The sequence below is a fragment of the Pteropus vampyrus genome, unplaced genomic scaffold, assembly GCF_000151845.1.
Source record: "Pteropus vampyrus isolate Shadow unplaced genomic scaffold, Pvam_2.0 Scaffold254, whole genome shotgun sequence".
NCBI lineage: Eukaryota > Metazoa > Chordata > Mammalia > Chiroptera > Pteropodidae > Pteropus > Pteropus vampyrus.
The window spans coordinates 1,683,313-1,699,801 of record NW_011889035.1 but is presented as its reverse complement, the minus strand read 5'-3'; the positions used below and the strand labels follow the sequence as shown (position 1 = coordinate 1,699,801).

General features: G+C 35.7%; 1 protein-coding gene across 3 annotated transcripts in view; it reads right to left on the bottom strand.

Moving 5' to 3' along the window:
- MRE11 (MRE11 homolog, double strand break repair nuclease) overlaps positions 1-16,489 on the bottom strand; it is a 57,647-nt gene that overhangs the window by 5,341 nt on the left and 35,817 nt on the right. For 2 of the 3 annotated variants that reach the window (XM_011374744.2, XM_011374745.2), the window contains exons 15-18: positions 14,977-15,196; positions 13,990-14,073; positions 6,066-6,124; positions 5,739-5,806 (exon numbers count right to left, since the gene is read on the bottom strand). In XM_011374744.2, coding sequence (XP_011373046.1) covers positions 5,739-5,806; positions 6,066-6,124; positions 13,990-14,073; positions 14,977-15,196 — 431 coding nt within the window. The remainder of the gene's footprint in view (positions 1-5,738; positions 5,807-6,065; positions 6,125-13,989; positions 14,074-14,976; positions 15,197-16,489) is intronic. The other variant, XM_011374746.2, reaches the window with a different exon arrangement.

Sequence of the window (16,489 nt, the reverse complement as noted above, 5' to 3'; positions counted from 1 at the left end):
TATTTACTAGCTGTGTGGCTTTAGGCAAGTTACTTGGCCCCTCTGTGCCTCAATTTTCTCTACTGTAAAATGAGGCTGAGAATAATTTTTTAAAGATTAAATGTGTCAATATATTTCAACACTTAGAGATCAGTACCTAACACATATATTAGCACTACACAGATGCTTACTTATATTATTATTATAGTGTCTACTACCGTCCCCCACTTCTACAAATTGTGGCAACACTGAAATGTTTTTCTATCCAAATCTCAGTTATGTTTCTGTAATAGACAAAAGTTATCTTCCGAAAGGCTCTCTCCACTTTCTAGGGTTGCCTCACTGTTTGCGTTATTCGTGTTCAATCCAAATCAAATAGCAAATATTTACGGAGTGCTCTGCTCCTTGCCAAATACTATGATAGGCCCTGGAAAATATCAATGAACAAGAAAATTGTGATTCCTACCTGTGTGAAGCTTAACTTATGGAAATGGACCTGATATTCCTGTCTTTTTATTAATAAAAATTTTAAGTCTATCTTAGATCAGAGGCCAGCAAACTATGGCTAGGTGGACCAAATGCAACCTGCCTGTGTTTAAGGACCTGTGAGCTAAGAATGTTCATATTTTAAAATGGTTACATTTTAAATAGTTATATAAGTACACACATAATATCCTTGATTTTGCCTCTTGGTCTTCAAAGCCTAAATTATTTACCAATTGGCCATTTAAGAAAAAGTTTGCCAACTCTTATCTCAAACGAAAACAGTGTTTGTGAATTCTTGGCCAACTCTGGGATACTTCAGATGTTATTACAGCAAAAGAAATAGGTCTGGTCTTTTCTAGACAAAAAGGTTGAGAATCAAGAGGTATTATGTCAGAAGGAAACAAATGTCCACAGGTTCTTATATACAAAAGGAAGTGACAGGAGGATTTGTCAAGCAACATAGATTTAGAGGTAGAGGACCAAGGAATTTATCAATCGATCCATCTGGGGAGGTTCCATCTCTCTATACTTAACCTAAGCTGGAACTGGTCAATTGTTGACTTGTTTCCATCTGTGCCAACAAGAAGCAGATCATCAAAAGCAGAAAGCCACAGTACTAGGGTGGCAGTTAGGTTAATGCATTGTTGTTGGAGGTTTGGGGAAAGGTGGAGGGTTATGGAAAGAAATATATATTAAGACCTGACTCTGCTTTCTGATGTCTCCCCAGACAAATAACTGATGGGGCCTAGAAACTAGCCAGGCATCTATGATAAACACTGGCTCATTTGATCAAAGGAAAAGCACTAATTCTTCATCAGAAGACCCCACAGACCCAGAGATCTCATTTGTGACAGGTCTATCATCCTCAGAAATCAATGGTGGGAAGGAAAAAAAAAAATGGTTATACTGTTTTGACGTCCGGGCTGAAGAAATGAGCTTTTGTCCAGGGTGTCAAAAAGTGTTTGGTTTGATTAGCCTCGTATGGATGGCTCAAAATAAGGGGGTGGAGGATATCAAATTGAGAGCCAGGAGCTGTAAGTTTTCACGATTTTTGTTCAGATATAATTTAGAGCCATAAGTGAAAATTCCTATCTGGAGATATTCAGCGAATAAGTCAGCTGTAGCAGTGTTATAAGCATAAGAAAACATGTTAAATTGACCTTAGGCTGTGCCTGGCACAGAAAAGGTACCCCCAAAATGTTAGTTCCCCCCACTGCAAGGCGTGATAGAATGCTCTGTCTTTCCTCCTCCACCTGGCCAGACTGAGCCAGGCCTTCTCTCGCTTGCTGCTTTAGAGAGGTGATTATTATCTGTCAGCTCTATCAAATCTGGAAGGGTCCTCTTATTTCCAGTACAGCAAGGGTAGAGTTTGGAACAATTTTTCTAGGGAAAAATAGGCTTTCCATTGCCCATCTGGCAGAAGGAATTTTTACAGCTGGAAGTTTTTCCTTTTTAAACTTAACTGCCAGGAATATTAGTGCATATCATTCTCCCTTCCACTCTTGTTCTATTTCCCTAGCCTGTTATTTAGTTTATTTAATAAGCACTTAAATAGCTATTACTATGTGCCAGGCCCTATACTTAGCATTTTATAAACGTTACCTCATTTAAGCCTCACAACAACACTTTGAGGTAAATGTTACCTTTATTTTACAATGAGGGACACTAAAGAACAGAAAAATTAAAAAACTTGCATAAAGACCATACCTAGTAAGTGGCAGAGCTTAAGTACTTTAAATTTTAAGTGAAATAACCATAGAAATCATGCCATTACTAAATAATTCTTTAAAAAAAAAAAGAGCCTAATTTGCCTTATTCAGATGCTGTCATCAGAAACACAAATCTGCCAAGGCTGAATCAGATTTCTTGCCAAAATGTTAATTTCTAAATTGCCTCTCATCATTTAAATGATTCTTATTGCTTGCACAATGGTCCGAGAACTTAATCTATTATGTTAAGAAGCAACAGCAGAGACAGAGTGAAGCAGACTGCCTGGCTCTGTGACCAGTTAGGTGACCTTAAGTAAGTTACTTAGACCACCCTCCTCACTGTCTTCAAAGGCAAAATGGGGATAATATAGTTATATATACTATATTTACTTCGTGGGGTGGTTGTGAGCCCTAAACAAGCTAATTCATATGTAAAGCCTCAAAACACTACCTGACAGATAAGAGTTTTAAACAATTTAGTTATTTTTATGACCTCATGAGTAAATAAGAAGTCAAAGGACATTTATTCTACTGAAAAGGAGATATCCCAAAATGCTAACAAAATCAAGATATATTTAAGGTTATTAAAGAAATATGTCAAACATACAAAAAATAGTATTCTCATTAGTTCTAATAACAAAAAATAAGGACCCAATTCAAGCTGAACTTCTATATTCCTCTCAACTATTGAGGCTCTACTAAAAAACAAAAACAAAAAGCTAGAACTGCTTCTGTTTGCGTGTTTTTTAATTTATAAAGACAAGAACAACCAAACAGGTACTTAGAAAGGGACTGTTTTCTATCAATGGATTGAGATATCCTGATATTCTTCCAATAAATCTTCTTTTCCCTAAGAAAATTTGAATTAAGTTTCTATCAGCTGGAACCAAAGGAGTCCTGTTTAATACATGGAACTCAAGCCTGTGATATTCAGGTAAATCTTCATATGAATTAATGGCCTCAAATATCTTCGACTACCTACCACAAATATACAAATTGATCTACACCTAAGCTCATCTTGGTATTTTTCACTCCTTTTACAAAGGCCAGCATTGGCTTCAGCAACTCTATACTCTCCCAGGTTTTTCTCTTGTCTTTCTTGTTGTCTTTTCTACTTCACCTAAGCTCTAAAGAATGAAACCCAAGGATCAGGACATAAGCCGTCTTTTCTCTCCACCTTCTCTTTCCAGGTGATTGATCCATTCCCATGGCTTTAAGTATCAGTTACATGCTGTTGAGAAGTAAATTTAGGCATCATTCAAATCTCTCATCTGAGCTCTAGACTCACCAATCACCTAAAACCTCCCTTCATGTAAATTTCACAGGCATCTCAAACATTTCACATTGAAAGTAGAACTTTTATCTGCCTATTATTCCCTACAAAAAAACGGTTTCTCTTCCTGTATGTCTTTCTCAGGGTACGGCACTATCTAAGTGCTCAAGCAGGAAACCTGACAATCAACAATGATCCTGCCCCCTCATTCTCCCTCACTTCAAATACTCAATCCATCCCCAACTTCTGCCACGTCTGCCTGAAAACATATCTTGAAACAGTCGATTCTCTCCATTTCCCAGCTACTACTCTGGTGTAAGTCTCCATCGTCTCTCTCACCTGGACTACCTATTTACAGTCCCTTTCGGGTCAGCCTGTCCCACTCCTGTCCTCCTGCACCACAGGGATCCTTATAAATATAAATCGAATGATGCCATTACTCTCTCAAAATCATTCCCTGGCTTTCCTCTGCGTTTATAATAAAGTCCAAATTCCTTGTTCTGCTAACCTGTCCCTGCTTCAAGATGTGCTCTGACCTCTCTTCTATTCTCATCTCAAACCACCCCCTTTCCCGCCTCACTTTATTCGCTGGCTCCTAAACTGCAGCAAGCTTGTTTCTTCCTCAGGAAGCTCTGCAAGGGCTTTTCCTGGATTTGTGCAAGGTCGAGTCTGTCTTAATAACATTTCAGCTTAAATGTAATCTCCTCAGGGGCTTTCCCTGATCATCCTTTCAAAGCAGATATCCGTGGCCTGTGACCTTACTCTTTGTTGCTGCACTCTGATGTCCTTCGAGCATTCTTACACATCTGTTATCATCGGCTCAAATGTTACCTACTTTCTTTGTAAACCCTTCAATGACCTATCCTAGAAAACATTGGCACTTCCCTTAGATTTCACCACATTCAAATAAAACATTTATCTTGGTGGGTTATTAGTGCTGTGATCAGCATACCATTAAAGTGTAAATTCCTGGGAGGAAGGAGACATTTCTTTTATATTTCTATCCCTAGCTCCTACATAATGGTTACCTGAATATGGAACTATCCTTACCAATTCTTCTAACATAGACTCTTAATTCATATAAAGTATATATTCTCAATGGGGGGTCAATATCGTACCCGGGAAACAAAAAACAGGGGGTGGGATGGGTGAAAAATCTTAAGATATTACAATGGTTTTTGGCACTCCCAAGCTTGATCTTACCCAACAAAATTCCATTCTTTAGTATGTACTTTCTAAATTAAAGTCATTTAAATTAATTTAAATCAAATTTAATTTTTATCCTTGGGTAATGAAAAAGGTTGAGACCATAAAAAAAGTTTGAGAAACAACGAGATAGCGCTTTTCCCTCATTCTCACCCTTATTTCTCTAACTTCTGCTCATATCATTTCTCTCAACTGTCACTCTCCACCTGCTAATCCAAATAATTCCTATCTTTAAAATCTCGGGTAAATTTTACTACAGTATAAAGCTTTTTCTTCTATGGGAGAGCCCATACTTCTTGCTCCTTTTTCTGTGGGCCTATAAGCACGCAAACCTAGTTTGTATCACAAAATTTCACACATAATTATGTACTGACTCAATCATCCCTTAATGGATTGAAATGTGTTCATCTCTTCCATTATAATTTATGTTGCCTGAAGGCAGTAACCATTTTAAAACATTTATTATGTCCCCCATTAGACCTAATATAATGCTCACACAGAAAATAAGTATGAAAAAAAAGTGCGTGATTATTTTCTTAAGTAGAAATTTTCATTAACTGAGCTTTAGTTAAGCAGTATTCATCTAAAATGTTAATACAGAAAAGAAAATGGTAATAATGAATCAAGACAAGCCACAAAGTAATAGACAAAAACCAAAAAGGACAGAAAAAGCATGTAAGTACTTTGAAGGCAGAGAATGTCAATATGATCCTCTTTTTAGCACCCTGTATAATTTAGTATACAAAAATATGATGATCAAGAGAAGCTGAAATCAAGTATTAACAAACTACAAAACTATTTTCTGTTAATTGGAGAGAACATAGTACTCCATCAAGAAAATCATTAGGTAATAAAGACAAAAGGAAATGATTACAGGTTATTTAAATTTTCAAAGAAAATATTTGCAATTATGCTGTATTGATTCTATGAAGTAGTACTTGGTCTATTTTTCACTTCTCTACTTACTTGACTAGTTGAAAATAAGCCTCCTAACCATCTGAGGCATAGAAAGATGTTGAAGCAGAATTCTGGATAATTTTTAATTTTTTCAAATGTTTCTTTTTATAGGAAGTCACTGTACTTACCTTTGATCTGTTTTTGAAGTGGTAGGAAAAATGTCTTCTTCCACATCTGATTCATCTACCTCAATCACCTAAAGGAATAAAAAGACAAAACAGCAAATAGTTTTTACAGAAATAGAACATTTAAATAAAAATGAATTAAATAACTGAATCTGAGGTTTTTTTAATATACCAAAAAATAATAAATAAAAGTCACAAAAAGGAGGCAGAAACCATGTAAGCAGCATCTATTTAAACTAAAGCTTCCTCTATTTACTTTCAGATCAATTAGATAATTCATAACGCAGAAAACATCAATTATTAAAACAACTATAAAACTTTTTTTCTTACCTCTGAATAACTCTTAGTAGTAACATTTTGAGAAGGCTGCTGTCTCGCAGATCCAAAGGCTATAATGAAAAAGATAAAATAGCCATTATTTTGTTCTTAAAATAACTTAGAAAAATTTGCACATTTCTTTAGCTGAAGATTTCCTAAGTCCTACCTGCAAAAACTCATGATGACTAATTATAAAACCATTTGTATTTTTTACAATCTAAAGTGAGGTGCCATTCTACGTTCAAATAAATCAAAGCCTATCTGCAAGTTTCATATGATTTCTTGGCTAATTCAAATATAGTTACAAGCCATGTTCATAAATACACTTATACAGAAGGATAAAATCTGATCACCTGAGGGACTGAACTCCTAATATACTGAGGGTAACCTTCCTACGGTGTTCCTTTTCTTACAGTGGGCAATTCCCTCCCTATGGCTATGTTAGGAGCCAATATGAGCTTTCTTATTTTCCCCTATTTTGTTAACCATATTCGGTACCTAAGAAATAGTCTAGAGGCAAATTCTGAAACGCGGCATATCTGATAAAATTTTTGAACCCTTACTTTTTAAATTTTACAGACTTGGTTAGGAACATGAAATTTAGTTAACCATTTATTTTTCCTGAGCCCAAAACTGTGATATTATGATTTTATAATAAGAAATAGATATTTGGTCTTTGTCTCAATTTCTGGCGCAGAGCTCCTAAAACTCTCTAAATTTCCGAAGTGATGAAATCCATAAAGGCATCTTTTGTTATGTTAATACAGTGACTTTAGGAAAGTAGGGGCAGATTACCAGGGGATCAGTCTCATTCTGATTTCTGGGGAGGGGAGAGGGACTGGAGGTTAAATCAATCACCAAAGTAAATGAACAAACAAAACAGAAACAGACTGATTGATACAGAGAACAAATTGATGGTTGCCAGACGGGAAGGGGCTTGGGAGCCAGGTGAAAAAGGTGAAGGCATCAACAAGTACAAATTAATTGGTAGTTACAAAAATCACGAGGATATAAAGTACAGCATAGGGAATATAGTCAATAATACTGCAATAACTGTGTATGGTCAGGTGGATACCAGACTTATCAGGCGGATCACTTCACAAATTTTATAAATGTCTAACCACTATGCTGTATACCAGAAAGTAATATTGAATGTCAACTGTAATTGAAAAAAAAATTATTAGAATCTTCCCCACCAAATAAAGTACCCATGGCCAAAGATTTAATCAATTGTGTCTGTGTTATGAAGCCTCCATATAAACTCAAAAGGAAGAGGTTTGAGGAGCTTCCAGATGGGGGAACCACAACACTTCCATCATGTCAGGCCCCAGACTCCTGAGGAGACAAGCTTCTTCTTTATGTATCTTTTCGTCTGGCTGTGGATTCGTATCCTTTAATATCCTTTGTAATAAACCAGTAATCTAGTTTTCCTGAGTTCCGTGAGCTGCCCCAGCAAACTAATCTAAGCCAAGGAGGGGGTCGTGGGAACTTCTGATTTATAGCCAGTTGGTCAAAACCACTCACTCACTGGTCACAACCTGGATTCAGACTGGCATCTGAAGCAGAGGGGAGCAGTCTTGTGGGACTGAGACCTTAACCTGAGGAACCTGACACTGTCTCTGGGTGGAAAATGTTAAAACTAAGTTAAACTGTAGGGCTCTTGGCTGGTGTCCCAGAGAACTGCTTGGTGGTGTGGGGACCACACACCGCCCTCCCCCACCCCCCGCCGACCCCTGCCCTCCACACACACATACACACTTTGGAATTGGGTGCAGAATATTAAAAATCTGGAATAAATTTCAAACAGCCAATCAGAGGTTTATTTTCTCCCAAGCATTACCAGTTTCCTAACATTAAAAAATGTCTCCCCAAGACAACCCCCAACAGGGCAAGAGGAGAAAAAAGAGATAAGAGGACTTGAAAAGTTAAATACTCAAAGAATTTCATAAAGTTCAAAATTCTCCTAGTCAGAAAACTCAGAATCTTTCTACCTCGCCTAAATTTATGATCTGCTCATTTTTTCCTACTCCAGGTTCCACCCCCAATTTGTGATGTCCACCTGGGAAGACAAAGGGCAGAGGCAGAATTCTTGTCAATTAGTGGCCTCACATCCTACTCTACTTCCATTTAAAAGGCTGGACAGGGCAACTGGGTAACAAAGCCAGTCATCATGACTCTTTTTGAGGTGATATTTCCTGTGATTTTAATTTGCATTTCCCTGATGATTAATGATGCTGAGCATCTTTTCATGTATTTGTATTGGGGTACATTTTACACGCAGTGATAGTCACCCTTTGTAATCATACAATTTTATGAATTTTGGCAAAACTTTACAGTTGCATAACCGCTTGAAAATCGAGATAGGGAATATTCCTTTCATGCCAAAAAGTTCTCAAGTGCCCCTTTGTGGCCAATTCCCTCACCCACCTCTAATTCCTGGTAATGACTGGCATAATTTCTTTCTCTGTAGTTTGGCCTTTGTCATATAAATGGAATCATACAGTATGCTACCTTTTGAGTCTGGCTTCTCTTACTTGGCATAATACTTTTGAGAGTCATTCATTCATGTTGCTGCATGTATAAGTAGTTTGTTCCTTTTTACTGCTGAGTCCTATTCTATTTTATGAATGCACCAGAACTTGTTAACCAATTCACCAGTTGCTGGACAACATTTAGGTTGTTTCCTGTTTGGGAAAGAGTACATCATGACTCTTTAAAAAGAATATTTCTGCTTAATAGTTATTCACTAATTGACTCCTCAAACTTTAGATCCTTGAAAAGAAGAGCCCTCCTTTCTTTTTGTCCCTAGTGGATAGCAAACAATAAATAAATTCACATAATTAATGTTATCAGAAAATAAGCACTGAGTTTTGTTAGGAAGGCAATACAGTATGGTGGTTAAGAACTGTCTCGTAGAATGAGACTTATTTTGACTTACAAGCTGGGTGACTACAGCCAAGTTCTTTTGCTTAAGTCTCGGTTTCCTCACCTGTAATATAGTGTTAATACTACTTCATGCAGAAATTCGTTCAAACGATAAAGAGGTAGGTAATGTAAATTGCTTTGGCAAATGCACAGTCGTCGTAGCATTACTAACTACAAAACATGTAGCTAGTAATAGTAGGGGTAAATGTATTAGCAGCAGTGGTAACCACTATGGTAAAGTGTAAAGGCAAAGGCTTCAAAGCTATCTTTTATTTGTTTTAGTCATCATACTCTGCAGATGAACTTCAATGGAAAATTCCAGGCTGTCATCTTTTATATACAGCCTCTGCTAGCTTTAAACATAATACCTAGCTTTCCCAACAATATCCAGTACAATAATGAATCTCAATACTCCATGGAGCTTGTTATTACAGAATCTGACCATTATCTCCATTTACAGTAGGGATCTAGCAGTTATATTTTTAAAGTTGCTTTTGTCCCAAAGTCATGTTAACTATAGTTAATACCCCATGGTTATTCTGTCAGAGACTTAAACACCAAATCTAACCTGATAAAAATGTACACATATGTATAAAAAGTCAATTTCATTTTTCAAAAAAAGGCCCAATGTTGGAGGTAATCAGTTAAACTGAAAAAACATTAGAGTGAATCAATTACATAAAAGACAAATTGAAATTATAAAACATCCATTTTCATAAGTTACTGTAAACATTGCTACTAACTCCAACAGCAGCAATCCTTTCTTTGATTCTTACTAAGTGCTATATTCAGTAACGTATGTTCATAAGTTCATTTAATACTTCTAACTGTTCTGTGAAGTAAGTACTACATTGCCAATTTTATAACTAAGGGATCTGAAGCTTACAGAATAATAATTTACATTTACTGGAGCTTAATATGTACAAATACTGTGCCAGGTATTTCACATGCATTTTCTCATTAATCCTCAAAATAACCCATAAAATGCAACCATTACCCCATCTGACAGACGAGGACACTGAAGCTTAGAGTTGGAAAGCTTAATTAATCTGTTAGGGAACACACAGCTAGTAAATCGAGGAATCAGAATTCAAACCAAGGTCTGTCTGACTTTAGAACCACATTCTTAACCTTTATGATACACGATCTCTAAGTAATTTTTATTCAGCCATTCTCAAGTACTTAATGAACATATACTGTGTGCCAGGCACTGTAGATACCATGATGATCAAAATAGTACAATCCCTTTCACCAGGTACTTACAGTGCAAGAGCACCAAGCCGGCGGGGAAAGAGCTGGCCGGCCACATCAGATGTGACTCATGACTCTAGAGCATGAGTTCTTAACCATCCATTGTAAAAAGTACTGCAATAAGATTTTTGCCTGGAACATAATTCAGGAAATCCTAAGTTTCATATTAATTCGGCTTACTTACATAGTCTCTTTTTACAAATGAATATAATTACTTAAAAAAATGTTCAGTCATGCCTATCTGTGAAAATTCTAAAGCACTACAACGGGTCTCTTGTTTTCTTCACACAAATAGAAGCTTTATTCCACATTATCAATGGGTAACAGAGCAGGAATCACTAAAGAATGTCTTTTAAAGTTTCACTGGCATAGTGGTTTCTGAAAGGACCTGATGTTAAAAAGTAAAAGAAATGTTCACAAAACCCCTATGAGACATAGAGTTCTAGTTGCAAAAAAGGCAACCACGGATGAATTTTAAATACAGAAAAAAAAAACAACTCTGTACCTGTTCCTTGTAGGTTAGATTATTCAAACACTTCTGCTGAAAACAACCCAAATTACCAAACCAAACATTAAAAAGAAAATCTTAATGGCACTGAAGAGCTAATCACATAGTAAGGAACAAACAGACCAAAACCGAAGAAAAGCTAGAATTCAAAGAGGCTAGTATAGTAGAGGCATTTTCCCTAAGGATACCAGTTGACGTGGGCAAATGTTAACAATGGTTTTGACAGTTCTGTAGGAAGACACAGAGAGCTACCATAATCTGAGACTGTTCAAGGTGGGGAGCCTGATGCATTTCCATCCTACATTAAGTTGGGACCTCAAAGCTTAAGGGGAGAAGCAGACACAAACAGGATTTTACAAATACATATCACCTGACTGGCACACAGGTATAAATTTAAGGTGGCACACAGGTATAAATTTAAGGTGGTCTAAGACTAGTGTTGCCCCTAGAAGCCTGGGAAAACAAATGTGAATCTTCTCTGGAGGAAGATATCTTCATCCAAGATCTCAAATTATTCGTACTGCTGGTTTTGGGGGAGATAACATATAACAGCATACAAGAAAACAAGTCACCATACATGAGAAGCGACAGAATCAAAAACAGCAATAGAAAGTGGCCGAAGACATTCAGATACTGGGTTGTTAGATACAGAATACAAAAAGAAAAAAAATCCTTACTGTGCATTTAAAAAGAACCAAAAAGAATTTCAACCCTCCCTTCCCCACAAAAAAAGAAAATTAAAAATTTAACGGACAGTTTTAAGAACAGATGAGTGAACTGGAAGACTGATCAGAAATAATTACTCAGAACATAACACAGGGAAATAAAACAACAGAAAATACAAGAAAGGTTAAGAATCATAAAAAGAAAGAGTTAAAAGGTCATATATATTTATTTAACTGAAGACCCAAAAAGGAGAAAAAGAATAGTGTAGAGGTAATATCTAAGGGCATAACAGCTAAGGATTTTCTAGTAACGATGAAAGACCAATCCACAGTTCATGACACCTAATAAATCCTAAGCGGGATGGAAAAAAAAAAAAATCCCATTATCTAGACTCATTATAGTGAAACTGCAGAACACCAAGACAGCCAGCTGGAAGAAAAACAGACTTAAAAAAAAGGCAACAAGTTTATCTGCTTTCTTAGCAATAGCAATGGAAACCAGAAGACTCATTTTAAATGATTAATTCTACCTACTGATATCAAAAGAAGTTTCACTAAAATAATTAAAACATGAGTGGGCTAAGGTAAAGGTGGGTAATTTATAACATCTATGCCTCTGTGTTGCATGCTAACCAACTTTTGGTGGTTTAACATGAAACTGTTCATATTTCATTCACTCTTCTAATTCCCTCTGCTTTCGCTTTTTTTATAATAGCAGTAACAGTTCATAAATGCCTACCACGTGCCAGGTTTTTTGCTTTTACTTTTCAGAATAACCCAATGTGGCAGGGATTATTACTCCCAATGTACATGTAAACAAACCAGAAGAGTGAGTGACCTGTCCAAAGTCACAAGGCTTTTATGTGGTGAACTCAGCCTAGATATTTTCCCATCCTATCTCTTCTCTTTCTCCTTCACTGCTTTTATCTTAGACCTGCCAAGAAGAGAACAGATGCCATTTCCTCGTTGGCAACAAAGACAATATGCTTCTAAAGTCAAAAGACCAGGATCTCAGCTAGCTCTCTTTAAGTACTGAATAATCCTTAAGTGAAAATACAGCAACAGAATTTCTGATAGGAAGGTTCCTTAACTGTCATTTAATGGATCTGTTGATTATATCCTTTTTCCAGGTTGTGCTATCATCCAACGAACGCTGAAAATTTCCTTTAATAGGGTCACAACTCACCTCCATCTGAGGCAGCTTGCTCCATCTTTATATTAAGAACCAGCAGCTAGGTCTCTAATCTTATCTTCCTCTAGCAACTAGTATAGTGGTTAACTACTGGTTCTGGAGTCTGGAAATGTTGGAATCAATCCACAAGCTCTAGAATTTACTAGTTGTGAGACCCTGAGTAAACTGCCTATCTTTTCAAAGCCTCAGGTCCCTTTTTAGTAAAACAGGGATCATTTAAATACCTACGCCACAGAGCTATTGAGAGGCATGCAGCAACCGTTCCAGAAATATTAGCTATTATTAGTACTATCAGTGGTTTTATCAACCTAGGGCAAATTGTTCAGCTCAATTCCCTCATCTACAAATGAGGGAGTAGGCAAAGCTGTTCTTTTATTTATGTATATATAAATAAAACGAATGATTATATATAATTTATATCCTTCTTGAAACAGTTCCAAAGGTGAACACAGTATTCTTGGCATGATGCATCCAATTCAGTACAGAGAACTTCCTTGCTATATGGATGCACAACCTCTATTAATAATACTTAAGACACCACTAGATTTGGACAGGTAGGTCAACCTGCACGACTCTTACTGACCTAAGTCTTTTTTACTTGGGTCGCTGCTATGTCGCATGCCTCTCAGAACTCTTCTTGTAAAGCTGACCTTTTGGACATATATGCATTTTATATTTATCCTTGATAAATTTCATATTGTGAGATTTAGTCCAACTCTTTAATGTCAAAATTAATCCTAGCTATAAAAGTTACCTCAGATAATAAGATAATGTAAACAAAATACATATGTATGGATATCTGAATACTAGGTAAAAAAAATATCACTACTCATTTTAACATATATTTTCATAAATCTGACTAACAACTTTGGCTGTTCTCATAAACCATACTATTTAACATTGTTTATTAAATTTTTATATTAAATTATTACTACAGATCATTTATAAAAATAGATCCCCTTAGTTTAAGGACAATTTTTAGACCACAAAATTTTAACTCAAAGAACCCTAACCATAATTTCCCTTAAATACAGCTCACATGACTTCTCTATACTAACAATAGGAGTGAGGAAAGAAAGTAAACAGCACATTAAGAAGCAGTTCCTTATCTCGCGATCAGTGTTGATTTACTGACCAATTGCCTTTTCAATGTCTTAGTGATCTCTGTAAAAGAGAAATAGATTGGTCTAAAAGTTAATTTCTAAAGCTCAGTTTCTGTAAGAGCACCAATAAATGGCAAAAATCTTTTAAATCACAGCATAATTTATCCTGTGATTCTATAAATGCTTTTGATGGCAACACAAACCAATGAGGTTTATTAATGGGGTTTCCTAGGTCTTTTTGTGTTGGAATTTACAAATAACTGCTAGATAATCATTTGCAGTCTATACTCACCATCTATAATAGACATATTTCTAGATGTTGACATAGTGGCCTTTGAAGTTCTGCTTCGAGTAGAAGTTTCCGCACCAGTGCCTGCTGTTAGAATAATGAGCGGTCAATATACAAACCCATTAGTAGCTAGGTTTTTTTAAAAATAACACCAAAATGAAATCTAAATAAAGTTATGTCAAAACATAGTTTATGTGTAAAAAGCCAAAGATATATATATAAAAAGAACTATCTAGTCTGATCAATCAATTAGGCTGCATTTGGTTCATACTGTTCCAATTAAAATTAAGGAAAAATTTCATAAATGTAAGGGTAATAAAAATAATTATCCTTAAAAAATGAGAATTACCCTCCATGGAGATTTTTAGCTAAGGTACTATCTATTTTACCATCTTAAAATTCCTATGGAAAAATATATAATAAAAATAATCTTAAAATGTTCCTACGGATTGATTTATATAATGCATCAGGAAGTCACCGGATGACTATTTTCTATTGTTTAGACTATTTAATAACAATAGTGTCACATTAAATACAATGATGGCAATTAATGTTACTAATTGTTTTAAGAAATCAAATTGTTTTGGGTGGCTTTTCTTTTCAAACAAATGTTATGAAGCCCCTTTATAAGAATGTGGGCATCTGTATGATAGTAACAAAACTAATTTTTATGATCTGGAGTTTTCTTCCTGCTGCCAGCGGATATTAGCTAGCCATTTTCCTCAAAAGCTCATATTTACCTCATTACTTTGTACATGTAAGAGTAAATAAGACATTAAACATACCCAAAAGGTACTGTGTGAAAAAAATACATATTAAGAGCAATTATGACCCTATGTGCATGCAGCCATTCAAAATTCATGTACATATCAGAACTACATTAAAGACTGACTTTATGCATTATAAAAATAAAAGTTTAAAGAACAATTCTGTACTTCCCACTCAATGGCCAAGTCTGGATGTGTGCAAAAGACCATACTCAGTGCTGACCTCTTCCTCTTTGAGATCCTCCTCTGGACATTGAATTCTGCCCTCTTCCTCCTCTTCGGCCCCTTCCTCGGCCTCTTCCTTTGTTGTCTGCTGCTGAAATGCTACTATCCGAGTCATCAGCCATCTGTTCTGCCATATCTATACTCATAAGGTCATTAGCACTAAAGGCGGAAGCAGAGTCCTCTGACTGAGATCTCAGGGCTCTGGCCCTAGTCATGGCCTGAGAGGAATAACAAGAAGAAAGTACATACTAGTAGGTAATGCAACATCCTAAAAGTCATTAGTCTGGTCATTCAGATGAACATTTAATATTGTCAAATTGTCTAAACTGTTTTTTCACTAATTGTGCTATAAAAATGTAAAACAGGATAACCTCCCTCCTCCATCAAATTCAGTGCCTATGATTTGTGAGATCAATTTACAATACTACTTGTAAAATGAGACCTTCTGAAGAAGTTTACCGAGAAATATAAAATTTCACAGAATCAGAACTTTCAGAACTGGGAGAAATACTGGTAATTACTCCCAATTCAACACCGCCATTTCTAAGAGACTGTCACCATTTGAGCAACTTTATACAATGGGCTCTTAATAAATAAGAAAAATAAAACCTACAAAAAAAAACAGCTGTTATCTCTGGGGGATGAAATTTTAGGGCATTTTTGGTTTTTTCATTCTTAAATATTAAAAATTTTCTACAATATACTTTTTCAAAATATTACTTCTGTAGTCAGAAAAACATGAGCAATAATCTCATAAATATATAATCAAAAGAATTAAGTAAAATACAGCAACTGAAGGCCAGGAATAAAAACCTTAGGATGAAGAGAATATGCCATAAATTTTATTTTGATAAGAAACTGACTACAAAAGACAAGTTTGAAATTTAATGAAATGTTTTGATTAACTCTGAAATGAATACAGATTTTCTGATTACAAACAGAATAAAAGCAATGCTGACCTCATCTCTTCCCATAAACCAATCAAAATGAAACACAGAGAACAAAAATGAAATACAATATCTTTTCAATTAAACTAGAAAACAGCGCAAACCCCCAAACACAAAATCTACGAAGAGTTACTGGATATAGTGCATCTTTGACATGGCTAAGGAAGAAAGTTGAGAAGAGTTTCGGGCAGTGTAGAGCTACCCAAAATTAATCTATATCAAGTGGCCATGACAATAGTCTTTCTTGCTTGGAATGATAAATTCTGGGTCTTCTTAGATCATTTCTAAGCTCTCTGTGATGCCATGAGATAAGGTGATGAAATGAGGAGATGAGAAAAAAGCAGGCAGGGTAGAAATAGGAATGAAGTGGGTAATGAGAGGTGGGAAGTAATCTAGCTTCATAATGATGATCTGAGCTGAAGCAAAATACAGCTAAAACCATTAATGAAGGGCTCAACATGGCATTACAATGCAAAAACAAACAAACAAAAACCAAACACTAAGGAATACAACAAAAAAATATTTTTAAAATAGCAGAAAAAGATTTCAAGTCATCTTTCTTGT